General features: G+C 43.8%; 1 protein-coding gene across 5 annotated transcripts in view; it reads left to right on the top strand.

Annotated features, from left to right (window-relative positions):
- Positions 1–20,108, top strand: part of TRIM37 (tripartite motif containing 37) — a 158,012-nt gene that overhangs the window by 130,937 nt on the left and 6,967 nt on the right. For all 5 annotated transcript variants that reach the window (XM_068268642.1, XM_068268641.1, XM_068268640.1 and 2 more), the window contains 6 exons: positions 952–1,251; positions 2,606–2,740; positions 7,328–7,499; positions 7,719–7,840; positions 13,939–14,088; positions 18,617–18,695. In XM_068268642.1, the coding sequence (XP_068124743.1) occupies positions 952–1,251; positions 2,606–2,740; positions 7,328–7,499; positions 7,719–7,840; positions 13,939–14,088; positions 18,617–18,695 (958 nt within the window). The remainder of the gene's footprint in view (positions 1–951; positions 1,252–2,605; positions 2,741–7,327; positions 7,500–7,718; positions 7,841–13,938; positions 14,089–18,616; positions 18,696–20,108) is intronic.

The following is a 20,108-nucleotide window of genomic DNA, read 5'->3' as shown; positions in this document are numbered from 1 at the left end:
TCCGTTTAATAAAAGGTACCAGTGCCATTGAAAATCCAAATAAAGTGCATATGTGGTAAACCAAAAATACACTGGCATTCATGATGGGCCACAATTAATCAAATAATCAACAAATGAATACATACTGTATATTCCAGAAATATGCAAGAAAGAAATGCTAGTTTAAAAACATGAAACTGGTTTGAAAGAAAACAAGATGGATGTATTTTGGTACCTTTGACTAAAAAGGTGTGTTATCTAGGTGAGACCACTAGTATCTTGTATGTCACAGGCTTGCACATCTTGAGGAAGCAAATCCTTAACGCCAGCTAAACCATTTTTCATGCTGCACCATGTTATTTTTGAATGCATTAAAAAGTACATTCAAATGTAATCTATCACATTAAGGAGGCAGGTCGGGAAAAATAAGCATGAAGAGCAGAGATAAACCCAGGCCTAGATGGGCCCCCCCAAGCATATAGTTTTGAAGGAGGTGCTCAAGGGAAATTCCTTCCCTTGAACAAGGGTTAAGGTCTCACCCTGGGGTACTCCTTTTATCTTTTCATAGACAAAACTCTGAGGGGAAATCTATAAGACCCGTGGGCCACAAAAGTAAAAACAGATGAGAGTAACTGCTAATTATCACTCTTTAGATCAGTGCATATATTTTAGCTGTTTAAACACATTTTTGTCAAGGCTCTCTTTTATATAGATAAAGCAAGGAAATTGTGGCTACCTGCATTCTACTATATTCACTTTGCAACACTGTTTTTGTTTGAGATTTTCATCTTATATTGAGCAATTATGTATAATTCTATGGGGATGAATTTTATGCGGTTTACTACTTGTGTGATTTGTAATAAAATTACACCTTACTGTTAAACACTTTTTATATAAATACTGCGTATAACAGCTGCTTCTTTAATTACATTCTCTATCCTTGGAGTGAAGGACCTCTTCTTTCTCCCCTAGCGTCCTGTTCACGAAAGGATAGAGACACCCGTGCACAGCAGACATCGTGGCGTGTCTCTCCAGATCTAAAGATGCTAAAGAGGTACAAATGTCAGGTACAGGAAGTGCGCAGCAAGTTGTCTGCAGTGAAGAGCCAGTTGTGTGAAGTTAGAAGTGCTGGTGGCATGGAAGGTCAACCAAGCAATGCTGCAGAGTTGGATGCATTGGCTGCAGGCAGTGGGGAAGGTTGCAGCAAATTACAAGAGCTTGGAATTGAGTTGCTCCGGAAATCATCACTAGCAAACTGCTACGTGAGAAATGGTGAGTCTTGCAGTTATTCCCTGAAGTTTAATGTTTACTCAGGTGACTGACACAATGCAAATTCTGATGTGCATGAAGTGTTTCTCTTCACTGGGGTAGTGACACTGTGAGTTTGTTTTTAGCAAACAAAAATTGAAAGCACAGATTTTATAGGCATTGATAAAACATGCACCTAAAACTCTAATTTTGGATTGTAATAGAGTTTGCAGTGCTGAGCCACCCCCTGTTCTTATTGCTTAATTTTCCATTGTAGAAAAAAGTATATTTAGGTTTTATAGCCTACAATCAATGGTTTGAATTCTGGAATTAAGACACCTGAACTGAGCGGGATATGGAAGCTGCCATATTTATTTCCTTTTAAACCATGCCAGTTGCCGGGTAGACCTGCTAATCTCTGAATAACACACCTGAAACAGGCATGTGGCCAATCCAGTCAGAAACCTCTGATCTTGCATACTTGTTTAGGATTTATGGCTAAAAGTGTTAGGGGCAGAGGATCAGCAGGATAGCCAGGCAACTTGCACTGTTTAAAAGGAAATAAATGTCAGCTTCCGTATACCTCTCAGTTCAGGTGTGCCTGAAGATAAAAAATATTTATTTTTTCCTAAACAGTTAACTGTTATTGGTACAATACATTTTTTTTTTTAATGTACATTGTTTACTCAAATTCAGAGACCGGTACTAGTGAGAGCAATTTAAAAGCTGTATAGCACAGTGTTTGGCTAATTCTCTTATTCGTGGGGGGGCATACATGTGTGCCTCAGGACCTATTTGGGAATGTGAGAGTGTAACTAACAAGTGCATTAAGACTGCAACAGAAACAAACCTGGAATTCCATAGTCCCTGTGCACAGCATACTTGCTCCGTAATATCATGATCTTGTAAATGCCTAAAAATGATACTACTGTAGCTGGGAAAACTACTCCCCCCACATCAGAGGTTTTGCCCCATTCGGACTATAGTGTTTATTACATACAAACCACTTTCCATCTGCACCCATTGATTGCTCTTGTTCCATGTGGCCCCTTTACATGTGCAGCAACCACCTCTCTCCCCAGTGTGCTGAGTGTAAATAGATCCCTGCTTTGACTCTTCAGCCATTGCCTGCTCCCTTCATGTCCTATGCCACATTGATCATGCTGCACAACTGCCAGTCAGATGACTGCCATGCTGGTGAGCGGAGAACATGATGAGAATACGGTGGCTGACAAGGACTCTACGCAGGAAATTATCATTCTACAGCACATCTTCAGAAGAGGCCGCTGCCATTTAAGCTGTCAGCATTTTGACCGTTGCTTTATTATCTTATGCTGACAGTATTTTAATTTAGTAAACCACTGTGATTTGCTTATAGCTACCAGCAAGAAATGTAATTCTCCCAAGCATTCCAGATCCAGTGAAAGAAGTGCCAGTCTGTCTTTGCGGAGAGCTGTGGATTGTGTTGATACTGGTCATCGTGTGAAAGGAGAAGGTCAGTCCTCGTCTGAAGGTAATGTATGCAATTTACATATTTTGCATTTTCATTTGCTGTTTTTTTTGCAAGTAGAAATTCCAGTCAACTATTATTCATGCTTGCCTGATCAAAAATCTGGGTGAACTGTGTGAACATAGGTAGGGTTTAAGCAGTACAAAGTTAATAGAGGTGTGATTGATATTTTTTCAGGTTTCTGCTGAAACTTGATCTACATAGAGTGGTTCAAGGTGGTAAACCATTCCGAATCGGGCAGAAATGGAACTGGAAAATTGGGATTTACAGCTATAGCGGCGTCTAGTAATTATTTTGTGCGCCATTAAACGGCTGTGGAGTCGGGGCAATTTTGGGTGCCTGGAGCCGGAGTCGGGAAAAAATGCACAAACTCCTAATGAATTTGTAACTGTGATTAAAATAGAAAATATGATAAAATGTTCTATTTCTAAGATAATAGTCATTAAAAATAATGTATATATACAGTATATATACAGTAATAGCTGTGCTTAGTCCACAAAAATGAAATAAACCAATCAAAATTAATTACTTGTGCTGCTTCAATAAAGCAGTCCCCGTATTTTTAAGGTCAGATATACATATCTGATTGTGACTGTATATATGTGTACACAGGAATCTCTTATATATACTAAATAACATCTATGCTGTAAGAATAAAGCCTGATGTGTAGCTGTGTCACTAATAGAGATGGTCAATGAGATGGAAATAATTCTGCATTGATGCTGATTTATGCAAATGTATGCACTCCCTTTGCTCATGAAATCAAATAATTTAATATGTTGTTAAAATTTGGTTTGGTGGCTACAAATTAAAGGGTACCTGAGATGGATGAAAAGTAAAGTTTTATACATATCTGGGGCTTCCTCCAGCCCCCTGCAGGCTAATCAGTCCCTCGCTGTCCACCTCCACCACCTGGATCTTCTGCTATGAGTCCTGGTAATTCAGCCAGTCAGCGCAGTCCAGCCACATGCCGCTCCCACAGCCAGGAACATTCTGCACCTGCGCAATATTGCTGCACAGGTGTAGTATGCTCCTGGCGGCGGAGTGTGTGCATGCGCACTACGCCCAACTGGCTCAAGTACCTGGACTCATAGCAGAAGATCCAGGTGGTGGAGGAGGACAACGAGGGACTGATTATCCTGAAGGCGGCTGGAGGAAGCCCCAGGTATGTATAAAACTTTAATTTCATCTCTCAGGTTTACTTTGTTACACAGTAGTACTATACTCTACACATGCACTCCCCACAGAGCTGCAGGGAATCCACTGAGAATGTTGTGCACATTGAACACAGAGGTGTTGTCTGTCACCCATAAACCTTGTTCAGATTGCGCATGAAGAATGTGTAATAGAGGAAGAATCTCCTCATTCCCCAGCAGAGTACCTGCACATCATTCTTATATGCACCCACACTTACATTGCCTAGGGCCTGATAGATGTTCTTTGTTCCGGTTTGTACCTTTTACAAGTACTCTTACCAAGGACTAGTTTTAGTCTAAGGGGAATAAATATAGTAGTCTACATATCCTTCTCACTTCAGTTGTCTTGTAAAATTCCTAAGCATTGGCAGTTAGAGACAAATTTTCACGTTACATACTTTTAATCAACAAAATTCTAATATGCAAATTAGAGGAGGAGGAGTCTGAGTCGGTGGAATCCTAAATTGAGGAGTTGGAGTCGGTGGATTTTTGGACCGACTCCACAGCCCTGCCATTAAATGACTAAGCCCAAATTACAATAAAAACAGCATGATTCGGCCACCAGCAATCGCTGGAAGCGGAACTGCGTGTTACCCCAGAGTCCACAGCAGCCGGAAGGGAGAATGGTAATTAACCCCACCGGGACATTTGCAGGAGCAGGGTGAGCCTTTTTTTTACCCTTCAAATCGCGTCCAAATTTCCCAGCGTTTTAATTACTTGAATGCAGGCAACTCCTATGCCCTTGTCAGGGAAACATAGGTAGTGTCCCCTGTGACTTTATGGCAATGGAATTATTTCCTTCTAGTAACATAATTGGTGAAAACAGCAGCTTGCACAAGCATGATTGCACTGCCTCTAATAATTATGAATAACTGTTTTTGGTAAGGGTTTGTATGATCCCTGTTGCATACACATGTAAAATTCCTGTCATCCTTAGAGATCAGAGCTCTCTATTACTTGGGCTACAGTTTGGTACCCAGTGCCACAGACAAGTAGCCTTGAGGCTAGTACAGGTTCTGTTGCTGTGAAGGGGGGAGATGGGTCAAGTGATTGGGCAGGGTGGGTAGTTTGGTTTAGAGGGTCCACCAGGGTGATCGCTCACCAATTCATTGAGGGGGATCAGGGGCTCCCTAACTGTGCACATGTTATATATTTGGCTGAGTTGGTCCTGACCGGCTGCATCGGTCGAGAACAATCTAGCGTGTTCAAGGCATTAGTCATTGACCTGACTAGTATTCTGATGGTCACATGTTGAGCTCAACCTGCTTACTGCAGCTGAGTGTAAATGGTGTCATAATTATTCATTAACCTTGAGGGGAAGTTCTGCTGACTCAATCTTTCAATAGCCATACACTGACCTCATTATATTTAGTTCTGCACATCTGAACAATGTTGTTGGAAAATATGCAGTGCTCCTTAGATCCCTCTGCAGGTCTGCACCTTAGCAAACAAGAAGTGTGCTTTTGTTATTGTGTAGCCCTTAACCACTACAGGACCACAGACTTCCAGCGCTGTACAAATGTAAATAGCAGTTGTTGTTTTTTTTTTTTTAACAGCCTGCCAGCTCTGATCGCAGCTGGCAGGTGCATCGTGGATCTGCGCTCTGTATCTTGACAGGGAACGCATATGCACACGCATTCCTTGCTAATCCCCGCCTCCAGGACCTCACGCCAATCGGCGTTAGGCGGTCCTGGGGGGAGCCACTCTGCGGCTGCCAGTTGGCGTTAGGCGGTCGCTAAGTAGTTAATGCATAGCTGTCATAGCACTCAGCAAAGTGATAAATTCATCAGTTCATATGATAGATTTTATGCAAATTTTATTGGTTTACTTTAAATTAAACCAATCACATACTGCCAATGCCAATTTGGATTAGTCCATTTTTGTCTTTTCACGGAACCGTAAAAATCATAATCTCTTTTCACTGCATTTCTCAGAGCATAATTTATTGTGATGTGTAACTCCCAGTCCCTTCTAGACTTCATGCACAGTTGTATATTTTTGTAAAGAATCCTTACAGTTTTTTGCTTGTGGTGACAGGTGCATTATTCTAGTGAAAGTGCATTTAGTATATAGCAATGATAAGCAATTTCAGCAGTGCTTTTGTGGAATGGACAGAATCAGTTTTGAAATGTTCCATGCAGAACCAATCCCTTAATAGACTGTGTAAATAGATCAGCACACTCCATTAAATCCAAATCTTCTTGCTCTTTTATTGTAATAGATATCCAAACAGTGTAAAACGTGGTAAGTACCAGTCACCGGCAATAGATAGGCGTTAGAAACTCCCAGAAACCATCAACAAGCCTGCTGGTAGCATTGTCCATTAAGCTGTAGGAAGATCTAAGTCCATAGTCCACAGCAGTGTTGATTTAATACACTGCTGTGGACTATGGACTCTGATCTTCCTACAGCTCAATGGACATCGTTACCAGCAGGCTTGTTGATGGTTTCTGGGAGTTTCTAACGCCTATCTATTGCCGGTGACTGGTACTTGTCATGTTCTAGGCCTGGAACCCATTGCAATTGCTTGCAATTTTAATTAGCGTTTTGTAAGCGATTTCATGAGCGGTTTCTGGCGATTTTGGTAGCAATTTTAAAAAGTGTAAGCTTTTTGCCAGCGATTGTGATAGCGATTTGCAAGTTTAATTCTGATTGGTCCTTTCAAATTATTATAAAACATTTTTAAATAGTTTGCAGTAATTTAAAATCACACACACAGCGCTATGTGTAGCGATTCATGAGTGATTTGCCAGCGATCATATACTTTACATTGAAGCACAAATGCTCCCCAAATGCTGCAGGTCCTGTGATTGCGATTTTGCTCATCGCTACTGTGGAATTTGTCACACATATTTACATTGGCAGAGCGTTTAGGGAAATCACTAGCAATTTAAAGTGCTCCCTAAACGCTCAAAAGAGCACGCTAGTGGGTTCCAGCCCTTACACTGTTTGGATATCTGTTGCAATAAAAGAGCAAGAAGCATTTAATGGAGTGTGCTAATGTATGTGGTTCAATGTACTAGTGTCCTACCTGGTGCTCTGGTGGACTGATCACTTTATTGTGAACTAGGGGTGTGCGGCTGGGAATCCTAATCTGTTTTAATAGGCTGTGTAAAGGCACACAGAAGTCAAATGCACATTTTCAATTTTCCAGGAGTTTTATAACAAGTATAGCGTGCACAGAGCCTTATTTTACAGGCTTCCTACTATCATTCTGCTCTTTTTCTACTCTAAAACATGAACTTTTCATGGTCTTCCTAGTAATGTGATACTCTGAGGGAACAAGCATCTTTCACAGCATTACTACTACTGTACAATGGACAGTCACTTTTGCTCAAGCAGTAACGAGTTCTGTGACAATTAGATTAAATACAGTGTACGTTTTTACATTAAGGTTGTAATGGGGGAAACAAGAATGGTAGCAGACATGGATCCCCAAGATCCCTCAATAATGGCAGTCCTGAAGCACCCTCTAGTTCTAAAGCAGATGACCGACAGACCGACTTACTCAATGCTGAAATACAAGCAATGTGCCTGGAAAAGACAAGAAAAATAGTCACTTTGGGGTGAGTGATTTTATTTTATTAATGTTAAGCTGTATGTAGAATTGAAGTTTAAAGGTTGCATTGTTTTTAAAAAGTGGATGTAATTATTATCCTTTTGTTTCTCTTTCATTATGGCCCATATACTGAACAGGAAACCTTTTTTGATCTTTAAGAAAAATTACTTTTTGTTATTGCTGTTATTTCCAGTAATTTCTTAAGCGATGTCTTCTGATCTTAAAGGTCAAACTCCAAAGGATGGAATGGAAAAGACAATTCTCAGGCAGGCAGCTTGGATAGTGATCAAGAAGCAGGGGACATTAACCCTTTGTTACCTGATGGCACTTCCTCCTATCCTGACGAAGGTAAAGACAGTCAGAGCGGCTTGTTTGTGCACATATTTACTCATCATGAGTGATTGGCTTAAAATGAAGCAAAGCTGTCCTCGCATCTCATCATAGATAAAGTGTTTACCATGCTGGTGACTGGATGTTTGAGGCCCTTTGCACGCTGCCTCGCCCAGCGTTACTCTTGCCTGCTGCAAGGGCCATGCAAGTCTATGGAGACTTGCATGCTTCAGACAATGCAACACAGTGCACCGGAAGTATCCAAATCGCCGCAATACCAAGCAAAAGCTGTAGCGTTTTATCGCATGATTCGTGCCTATCGCAAGGATTATGCAACAATGCAAGTCAATGGGGGGAATCCCAGTGATTTACTTCATGCCCAGCACCGCCCAGTGATGACCCTGTTGCTGCAACATGGTGCAGAGTCATATGAAGGCTGATCTCTGCGAGGCTCACACCACAATTAACGTGTGCAAGGCCTAAAGCATGCAACTTACCGTTTAAGGTCTGCACAATGCCTTTGTGCCCAATTCACATAAATGGATTTGCTAATGATCCTTGTTAGCACTAGAATCCCTGTGTAGATTGGTGTGTTGTTGCTCCAATGTAAGTCAATGGGTATATTTTGAACATGCACGTTACATGTTTTGGAACCATGCTGTACAAAGAACCATTTGTTATTAAAAATCTACACAAAATATGGAAAGGCATGTTGTAATATACATGTGACATATATGTAATGTACGGACTATATGTATTGTATGTATGGATTAGATTGATGATCACATCCCATCTGATCTATAAAGTTACATCTGAGCCCATGGAGTTACCCTTGAGCTGGAGCTAACTTCAGGCAAGCAGAACATGTTTTGTTAAATTGCAGTTTCACCTTTATCTTGTCCAACTGGTTTTATCTGGTTCATGAAGGCCAAAGCTATTGCGTAGACACGAGGTTGCGCAAAAGCGGGTAGCATAGATTTGTACTGTGATCATGCGCCTATGACAGCGGCCGAATATGCGCTTGCGTGTGTTATGGTTTAGGGAGTATAGTTGGTTTGGGAAATCGCCCGGACTCCGGGACTTTGCTGAGACCAACAGACGTGATGGATTTAATTACCAGGTGTTTTCCCCTATGGGGGATTGACTGAGTCCCCTCTTCCTTGGGTGATGTTGCTACAACTTGGTAAAGAAATGTTGATGCATGCTTACTTATAATTACTAACCCTTAAACTAGGATTCTGCAAGCCTAGATGATTATTATAACAGGATTGTAGCTCAATAAATATTATTGCATCTTTTCTCATGTTTTGCTGCAATTCATTCAACCCACTACGGTGGTGAGCGAAGTTAGAAGCAGGGCCGGCCCGCTCATGAGGCGGGGTGAAACGTTTGCCTCAGGCGGCAAACTTCTAGTGGCAGCACCCGCCCATCCGTGGGTGCGGGGGGCCGGCCGCCGAGCCAGAGGGGTAGCGGGCAGGACGGGGGTTTTGGGCCTAGCGGTGGGGAGGGGGGTCGGACCCCTCCTCCCTCGACTGGGTCCCCCGATCTACGCTCCCCTCCAGCTGTAATAGGAGGCAGCCGATGCCCAATCGTAAGAGGCACGGGCGGGGAGGACTCACCTTATCCGCGTTCCAGTGTGCGCTCCACTGACGTCACTTCCTGCATCGCCGTCCACTTACAATACAGTGGGCGGCGATGCAGGAGGTGACGTCAGTGGAGCGCACGCTGGAACGCGGATAAGGTGAGTCCTCCCCGCCTGTGCCTCTTACTATTGGGCATCAGCAGCTTCCTATTACAGCTGGAGGGGAGGGTAGATCGGGGGACCCAGGCGAGGGAGGATGGGTCCGACCCCCCCTCCCAACCGCTAGGCCCAATACCCCCGTCCTGCCCGCTATTTTTTTTTTTTTTTTTATAAATTTGCCTCAGGCGGCAAAAAGTCTAGGGCCGGCCCTGGTTAGAAGGTTTAAAAATCCTTCCCGTGAGGCAAAACGCATGTACAAACACATTTAAATATGTTAATGTCACTTAAATGATGCATGCAAATAAAGGTATGGCTTAGACATACCAAATGACAAAACTGTAAAGCTGCACAAAGTCAACAAGAGACAGATGCAGTGTCCAAGCATAGGCTATGTGGTTTCCTCTTTTATAGCTTTTCTGTTGTCATGTTTGTCATTAATAAATGTGATGGGCAACAATTGAAAATTCACAGATGACCTAATGCTTCCCTGTCTTTTAATCATTTCTGTTACAGTTGGAGAGAATTAAACTCAAGTCAGGGGTGTAACTAGAAATCACTGGGCCCTCCCTTCAAAAATTTGGATCCCCCCCAGGAACCGCTCAGGGCCGTTTTGGGCAGAGCAGTGCTTTTCAGCGCTGCTAGATTTGGGCGCAGCCGGCGTCTCCATAGGCTTCAATAGGAATCACTCCTATTGAAGCGCTCAGTGAGTAACGTCGGCTCAGTCAGAAGACGGAGCCGAGGTTGCTTAAAAACATAATAATTCGGCCTCCAGCAATAGCTGGAAGCCGAATTATTTAATTCCCCTACTATCCATGGCGGCCTGGAGGGGGAATAGTAATTAAATCGGCCCGGGCTTGTGCAGAAGCAGGATCAACCATATACCGCTGTATCCTGCACCCAAGTCTACCGGCGCCGATTTCAAATGTACTCCCTTTGGGGGGAAGGAGAGGTCGCAGCATGAGGGGAGATCATTGGCCACGTACAGCGGCCGGGAGGGAGGCCTCTCCCCCTCCTTCACCTTAGGCTCTCCCCTCAGCTTTCCCACTCCAGCATTAATAGGTGGCAGCAGCAGCAGCGGGCAGGAACACAGACATACCTCCATGCGTTCCACCGCGGAGGTCCGATAAACAGGAAGTAGCGTCAGACGCTTAGAGAGAGGGACCTCTGGCGCGTGGAACGCATAGAGGTATGTCTGTGTTCCTGGCCACCACTGTTGCCACCTATTAATGCTGGACGGGGAGCGCTGAGGGGATAGCCCGAGGTGGGGGGGGGGGGAGTGTCCCCCCTTCCCACAGATGTGGGTGGCCAATGCTCACCCCTCATGCTGCGACCCCTCCTGCCCCACAAAAACGGCCCTGGGCGGGCCCCATAAGGGCCCCAGGCTCCCCCGCGGCTGCATGACTTGCAACCCCTATTGTTACACCACTGCAACAAGTGATACAGATTTTATCAGTTGGGTTACAGACAACAATAAAAACAGCTTTGAACCCTAAGACACACTGTCCATTTTGAAAATAAAATGCTTGGCTGCAGTTGGTTATCTAGCCAGGATGGATGTGTAGGTCATCACTTGAACATAAAAGCTGCCATTGCTGACCTTATACAGAAATAATGCATGCCTGGTTATCCTGCTGATCCTCTGCCTTTAATACGTGGAGCTACTGATCCAGACTGAACATGCAGATGAGGTTTTATGACTCCACTCTGCTTAAAGCCATTGGGTATTATATATATATATATATATATATATATATATATATATATATATATATATATATATATATATATATATATATATATATATATATATATATATATATATATATATATATATATATATATTTTTATTTAAATGACATAGGCATGTATAAAAATGTAAATACAATTACCTGTGCTGGTTTTCGCCGCACCACCGCCCCCCCCCCCTTCGCGCAATATAGCCCAAAATCTGCTCGGCTTTAATCCAAGATGGCTGCCGACCTTTGCTTCATCTTCCGGGTCGGGAGCCTCTTACTTCCTAATATCTCAAGTCTCAACCACCGATAAAATAGCGCGAGACAGTGGAGACCTGAGGTACGCGTCCCTTGGACAGTGCGGGCGTGCTTACGTCTAACGCACAGCGCGTGCGTGCAGTACGTCACTGCACAGTCTACGGAGCTGCCGGTGTAATGACATTACACCGGCCTGAAACCACATGTATGTTCCTTCTTGTCTCCCCGCAGCGCTTCCTGTCTGTGTTCGCACTGTGCGCTGAGAGCCACGCACCTTCCCCCAGAGCTGCGCGCTCTTGTAATGAGCTGGGGAGCCGCACATCTGCGGGAGTGAGACTGACAGGGCGGAGCAAAGGGGCGGTGATGACGGAGGAGTGACAGAGCAGGGCAAAGAAGCTCTTGCCTCCTCTCTCTAGCCTTAATATTCGACCAAACTGGTCAAAGAATATAAACTATAATTTTAGGGGCCAGTCTGCATCAAAACTGACGAAATAGGGACAGACCTATAAAGGGCAATGAGGTAAGTGGTCCCCTACTACAAAATACAAGATCAAAATGGTACACATTCACTTTAATGCTGTATAATTACCTGCATTCTTGTTGTAGGTGTATAGCTCAAACTATTCACCAAGAGAGACAAACAATTGGCCCATACCCACTTGGAAAATGGGCTTGAATTTGATAACAGTATGGTCTTCAGATCACAGAATGAGGCTGAAGGATGACTCTATCAAAAACATTAACATTCTGCCACCCCCATAGTCATTTATATAACTGCAGCAGAAAGAGATTATCAATAAACTGTGTCAAAACTGTACTCAGAAATGCCACTTTACAGTAATTGATAGAACAGGGCTGTTATGCTTTTCAGGGGTGGATGGACAAAACAATGCCCTCATCAGTGATCTGCCAAGCTGATCACTAACCAAGGGGGATCAGGGACCACTCTACATGCGCTAGATTCTTGGCAGAGGTGATCATTGTCAGCCACCTTGGCCGTTTATGCGATAACCTGTGTATGTCGCTTTATTGTCTTCGCATGTTTTAGTGCAGGACAGGCTCCTTCCCCCCCCTTCCCAACCTTGGTAAGAATTCTGCCTGTGTAAGAGCAGCTAGCCAGCCTTAGGGCCCTTTTACACTTAATCAGTTGCTCTCAGTTATAACTGAAAGAAAACTGATTTTCAAAGTAATGCCCATGTTTTCCTATGGAACTTTTCACACTTAGTGCATTGTGAAAAAAGATTTCAGTTAAAACGTGTTGCTATGGAAAAAACGCGTACTAACGAACACTATCGCACACCAACTGTTTAAGTGTAAATGGGCCCTAAGCCAGTTCTAGGCTTCAATATATTTTAATGCTCAACTTCATTTTTTCATTCTCCCAGCTGCCCCCCATTTGCAAAGCTCTGTTGTCACTTTCAGACCTTTAGTTGAGCTCCTGCTGTCTTGAGGAGGACCCCTGCATCCTCACATTCCTTCTTCAGTGTGTTGGAGGCATAGCTGGCACATCCACTTCTGCTGTAGTGCATAGAGTGGGTACACACTGGGTAGTGTTAGAAGTACTGTGCACCCTTTAAGAAGGGGGGGGGGGGGAGAGGTTTTATACACAGAGGAATCCTATGGATTAGGTTTGGGGAAGGGAGAAGGAAACTGTATCCCTTGTCAACTGCAATCTGAAATTCACATGATGTTAAAACTGATTTGCAAGGTAAACCAGTAAGTCAATCCCTGATGATGATCATTACATTATCCTTCTCTTCCTATCTTTTGCTCATAAAAATATTAAATTTCAGCCCCAAATGCAGGAAAACACATTGGTATGATCTGAATCACCAAGCTTATTCAATAGGCAGCTCTGTGACAATGACTGACTACATCTATTATTTTCTGGCTATGTTAGCTACAAGTATCTTGATTTTTGTGAGTGATCCTTAATACAAATGAGTTTTATTTATTTATTTCTATGGCTCTGCATTCTTCCACCCCTGCACTCATTTAAATTTCAATGACTGATCGCTTGTAGTACAGAACTTGTATTAAGGTGCCAGCATCCATCCTGATCTGCAGCATGTGAAAAGTGTGTAGGTGGTGGCATTTAGAGAAGGTCTTTCAGTGACATGCTAAAAGAGACGCTTTTCCCGCTTAGTCACTGCAGCTTGATTTCTTCTACTGTACTATTTAATCTCGTTTACAATGTTACCAGATTAACATTTCCAGTGCTCAGCTACTAATGAGCTGTTCATGATGCACCGCAGACACTTGTTGCTTTGCCTTACTTAATAAATTGGAATGCATTTATCACAAGTAATTTTCTGTGTTGTGATTTGCCAAATGTTTACAGAGTTCTGACCTTGCTCATTAATTTATTTTTGTAATTGTGACAGCTGCAGTCTGTTCCAAGCACGTTCTGCACATTTTACCAGGTATGAGCAGCGACAGCGAAATTGAGTGTGATACGGAAAATGAAGAGCAGGAGGAAAGTATAACCTGTGGTGGCTTCAATGACACTTTTGCAACACAGCCTTCAAATGAAGGTAGGACGATATTGGAAAATAATTTTTATTTGATATCCTATAGCCCAGACAGAATTCTGGCTCCTACAGATTGGTTTTGATCTAGATACCCCAAATTCCCCCCCCCCCCCCCACCTCCGATTCTGTGATCTCCCTGTAATTCTACGTCACTGGGATTCCCATCGGTCCGTGCATGCACGCCACACTGCAGCAGGCTCCGGCGCTTAGACTTACTGCGCCCCCCCCCTAATAGACTCCCATTACCCCAAGTAACATGCGGTAAAGGACTCCAAGGCCTCAAAATAAATGTATTTCAGCTTACCTGGGGCTTCTGCTAGCCCTTAAAACTGAGTTGTGTCCCTTGCCGCAGCTCCGGTCCTCTCCTGGGATCCGCTGGCAGCCTACAAGGATCTTGATTACGTGGGCATGTTCGCGCGCATGCACAGAAGACACCTACACTTTGGGGTCGGAGATCCTTAGAGGCTGTCAGTGGGACCTGTGAGCGTACCGGAGCTGTGGCATGGGGACAAATGCCTCTTAGGGGTTAGAAGAAGCCCCTGGTAAGTAAAAACATTTATTTTGTGGCCTCAAGTCCTTTAAGTGCGATGCTTGCGATAACACGCTGCTGCCCTTACATTAGCTTGGATACTTAAAGAGTACCTAAACAAATGGAAAAAAAACGAGTTTCACTTACCTGGGGCTTCTACCAGCCCCCTGCAGCCGTCCTGTGCCCACACTGCTCCTCCACGATCCTCCGTTCCCCCGCCACGGCTGAGTTTCATTTTCGCCAGTGGAAGTATAAAGATGGCCAGGGATGCGCAGGCGCAGTGGCCCGCCGACTCCCAGTCGTGTGAAAGTGAAACTTGGCCACGACGGGGGAACGGAGGATTATTGAGGAGCGGCGTGGCTGCAGAGGGCTGGTAGAAGTCCCATGTATGTGAAAACATTTGGTTTAAGTTCCCTTTAAGGGCACAAGTGTGAAAGTCTCCATAATCTTTCATTGCTTTTGTAGCCCCTTGCAGTCAGGTAGGGTAATGCAACGCAGAATTTAACGCAAGTGTTAAAGGGCCCTAAAGAAACCTAAGGTGAGAGGGATATGGAGGCTGCCATATTTATTTCCTTTTTAACCAATACCAGTTTCCTAGCAGTCCTTCTGATCTCCTTGGCTGCAGTAGTGTGGGACTCGCACACATGAAACAAGCATACAGCTAATCTAGTCAGACTTCAGGCAGAGCACCTGATCTGCATGCTTGTTCAGGGTCTATGGCTAAAATGATTAGAGGCAGACAATCGGCATGACAGCCATGGAATTTGCATTGTTTAAATATGTCAGCCTCCATATTCCTCTCACCTCAGGTTTCCTTTAATGGAGGATAATGTGAGAGCCTGCAGAGCATGGGGACTGTTCCTTGCAGTATTCCGCAAATTAAATAAAGAGCTTTTTCTTTCTGTTTTTTTTTTTTCATCTGTGTGGGCTGCTAATGCTGTCACTTTGCTGTAGGGAAATCACGCAGCCTGATCCTGCACTTCGTCTGCTGCTGGTTCGGAAACAACCTACAGCACATATGTAACTGAATTACCATTGACTTGGATGTATGTAATTCAGTTAGTGTGTTTTATCTCAAGTTATTGCATCATGATGTAGCTGTTGTATAGTCTGTAGTCTCAATACTCCGACATCTAACATTTACACACACAAATCAGAACACTTAATCTGGGTCAGGGATTTAAAAAATATTAAAAGCAGAGGATTAGCACGGCAGCCATGTGAGGAGATGTGAGGAGATTTTTCTGTTTCAAAGGAATTCAACACCTTTCATATTCAGTTTAGTCATAAAATAAATGACAGCATTTTGCCATCAAGAACTAGTGTTTCTGGTTAAGCTTGTAGCTTTTCTAACACTAGGTGGCAGTGTGCACACTTTGCTTTGTGTGGGAGTCCTCATAGTACCACATTTGCACATATGCCAGCTCCCACATTTATTAAGGCTCTTCTGTGCATCGTGATGATTTTAGATCTGCAAACCATGCTGATTTTTAGAGCTTGGCCTTCTGTAACCCTTCACTTAAACAGACAGAAGTGTCCTGCAGTAACTGTAATGCATATAGCTAATTCAGGGTAATGGTGTTTCAGGTGTCTAGGGCAGATTTGGAAAGAAAGTAGAATCTTTTCAGTGTTGCTAATAATATTGCACTGCAAGTGATGGATTACATAACCGTACCTAAAGCAGCGTGTAAAACCAACATTGAAGTCAGAGAACATTAGCACATTTTCAACATTTTAATGTAGTAAAGTGATAAATCCTAAAGTACAGGCCATGTTACAGAAATCCCTGTCTGGAATAATTCAGCTAACTGTCATTGATCCTCTCATGATGCTGCAATGTATGGTAGCACAGACTTAAACTGCTGCTGGATCATGGTGATGTGTGAACCCTCAGAATCACTGCAGGCTCTTCTCATATGCATGTCATGTTTGTAATACTGTACTTTTTATACCCATCTTGCTGTGATTATTTGTGACAGCAGGCACAGTTTGAATTAAATCTCTTAAAGAGGAAATTTACGGAAGTATAGTAGGATAAACTAAATAAATGAGGACATTGCAAAGTGAGTTTGCAAAGTTTATATAGTCCAGTAACCAATTCGAAATTGTGATCCTAAGTTTTGCTGTATTAATGGCCACATCCTACTGCCCAAAACCAGTTGCTGTCTTTTCTCCATTAGTTGGCTGCAGTGCATTTGCTTGACCTATGCCCTTATAAACATCAGTGTCCTACCTGGCATGTTTTAGCTGGCCGCCCCACCCGGCTAATTTAGTGCCTGGCAGGGAAGCAAGGCCGTGCCTGGAGAAGTGGCAGTCCATCGGATTTCAGTTGCCTCTCCCATGGTATGGCCACTTAAAGGATTGGCCTCAGTTCACTAAGCTTATCTCCTGTCTTTATTAACTCTTCTGAGCTGTTTCTACAGTTATGACCATGGTGATAACTGTAGAAACAGCTCAGAAGAGTTATTAAAGACAGGAGATAAGCTTAGTGAATTGAGGCCAATAATGTCTCCACTACCACCTCCTCACTTACTGCACTTGAAGTATGGTTAGGGGAGGCTTTTAGGAAGGTTGTTTTCCAGAGGCCCAACCCCCCACATCGCAGTGAAGAGCAGCACGGGCTGGAAGGGGATCTGTGAGCAGGTTTACCATGGTACTGCCGAGGCGCTGCCCCACGGCTGCTCCCTTCCAGACATCGGTAAAATTACTTCTAAAGAACTGTGCAGGGTCTGGAACGGATGTATAGCTCACTTGTGGAGGATTCACCCAACAGTTCCTCCCACTGTGTCATTTATTACATAGACTTTAATTTTACTGTTCAAAGTACAGCTGTGGGTACCCACATGTTGCGATGTAACATGTCTGTCTTAAATTGTATTTGTGCATGGGTCATGTAGTGTGAATGGGCACTGTCTGGTTTTCATAACATACCTGAGGCAGAATAAGATATTAAAAAAAGAAACAAAAAACAAAAACTGTTGCCAGGACCATATCCGACAAGTTTGTCAGATATGTTATTGCAGCAGTGTTCTCTGCTGTGTATAATCACGGCTGTCCTGCGTGGGTATGGCTGTGCCTGCGCAGTATGCCAAAAGTACGCAAGTGGTTCTGTGCAGCCGCTCCCGCTCCACCTGGGTACTTTTTCATGCCGCCCGGCTGGAAAAGATTTCTGGAGAGAGCACTGCTCTTAGGGCCTGTTTCCACTACACGCAGATTGGATGCACAATGGATGCAGAAAAACTGACTCCAATGAATGCCTATGGGAAAATCTGCATCAGAAAAATCACGTTTAGTGGAAACAGGCCCATAGGCATTCATTGGAGTCAGTTTTTCTGCATCCAATCTGCGTGTAGTGGAAACCGGCCCTTATACGCTCGGTCTGTTGTATGTCTTTTGTCAGGTGTCTGGCAGGAGAGGAAAAAGCAGAGGATGTGATTGGAAAAGAGAACTCTTCCACACAGACCTTTTGTGAATCTCCTGAAGGTCACAAACACAAGTCACATGTGGGCACCAAGATGGCTAAAGCAGATTGATGTAGAATGGATGGTTAATAAGACATTAATAATAGTTCCAAGTTAATGCAGACTTTATGCAGCTTGGGAATTGGCCAATTAAATGAAGCAGCTGCTATACTTGAGTGGCTTGCTTCCAAGCGGCATAACAATTGCATCAATTCATTATTAACATGTCGTTTACCGCAGTCACATACACCACATGCGATGTGAGAAGAAATCGGAGATAGAAACATCTTACTGGCGTTACACTTAAAACAATGTCCTATTTTTAATTAATGCTTAGCAAAAGTCTTTTGTGGAAGAACTGTATGTATGACATAAAACTTTTGTTCCAAAATATTAGCCGTAAGCCAAAGGTTTCTGAATGTCAGGTGGTAGATGATGCCGGTGTGCTTCATGCCTAGGTGCAGTTGTCTGTACTCATGCCTACCGGTATGTCCTCTGTTTTGTCTAACACTGTTATTATTGTATTTTTTTTTTCTTGTAGATCAAAGCTGTTCATTTCCAGATGACAGTAACATAAACTCAGAAGACCTTAACTTTGCTGCTGAGGAAGACAATGGAAGGTGAACTATTCTTTCATAGGTTTTTAATTTTTCATTAAAGAGTACCTATGCTCAAAAGAAAGATGTTACTTCGGTCATTATTGTGAATACCTTGCATATGAGGAGCTTACATGGCAGAGATATCAGTCGCACAATGCAAACACCCAGTTGAACTCACTTGAAGCCAGTGGATACATGTGACGCTTCCAAGAAAGAGATGGTTGGTTTCACACGTTCCTAGATAGCAGATGGAGCCCCACAGTCACAACAAAGCCAGTCTCATTCTGGAGTCCCTACACTTAAGGCATCCCATAAAGCAATGAGCACATTAAAAATGGTGCCCGCCCCTCAACAAGCTAAATGCGAATCCTAAGTCCACTCCCCCTTCAGCAAAGTTGCCCACACACCTTGTCTCCACCCCCCAGCAATGTTGTATGCACATCCTGCCGCCCCCCACCCTCCAGAAGACCGGAGGTAAAATAGAGCAGCTTGCAGCATCAGCCTGTTTGATTCAGCGCCAGTCTAGCACATCTGTACAGCTGCAGCCACTCAAGTGCCCACAGCCAGTGATAGCAGGGTTCCCCTTCCCTTCTCCCAGGCATGGGCATACTGATGTGACGCCCATGCCTGCGTCACGTTGGAGGGGGGGGGTAGTGCCACTGCGGCCGGCTGCGTGTGATGCAGCATGAGGAGGAAACCAGGACGTGTCATCAGGAACCAGGTAAACTATGGTCCCAGCCTTTCTCCCCTGCCTGTTTCCTCCTCATCTGCATCAACACCATCCCTTCACAGCACAGACCAGAGCATCCGACGGCTGCAGTCAAGCATAGTTAACCTGGGATGGCAAATTGGGAGACGCTTGGCTTAGGGGCCCCCAGGGACTCTGCTTTACTGCTAGTCCCGTCCCTGTGCATCCACCACTAGTGTAGGGATCGCAGAGTGGCCTTGTCACAGCTCTGGAGCTTGCCCTCATATCTATGGAAACGTGGACCAGCAATATCGGTCATCTGCTTAATTCAGCTGCACAACAAACAGAGGTCATGATCCTTTGAACTTTTCAGTTCATAAATATTATCCACAGTGTTTTATCAGTCAGTGTTTTGCATTCTACATTCTATTTAATTTTCAGAACATTGAGCTGTACTTTTGCTTTTGAATTTGCTTTTTGACTGCCTCATTTGCTTAGATAATAGCTCTTGTTTTTTCATACTGTGATTCAGGAAAATAGATGGGGATTATTTGTTTGTGAGACTAGTGTTCCACCAATGTTGTGCTGGGTGTTCTCAATCCAACCCCTCCCATCATGTGCCGCTGTGTGCACCCTCTGAACGGCTACAGTGGATGTGGTGGAATTACCCTTAACTGAACATCATTGCACGTGCGTCAGAAACAGATCTGCATGCTTGTTCAGTGCCTGTAAGTATTAGAGGCAAC

This window comes from Hyperolius riggenbachi, chromosome 2, assembly GCF_040937935.1.
Source record: "Hyperolius riggenbachi isolate aHypRig1 chromosome 2, aHypRig1.pri, whole genome shotgun sequence".
Classification (NCBI taxonomy): Eukaryota; Metazoa; Chordata; class Amphibia; order Anura; family Hyperoliidae; genus Hyperolius; species Hyperolius riggenbachi.
The sequence above is the reverse complement of the archived record's forward strand: the minus strand, read 5'-3'. Positions and strand labels throughout refer to the sequence as shown.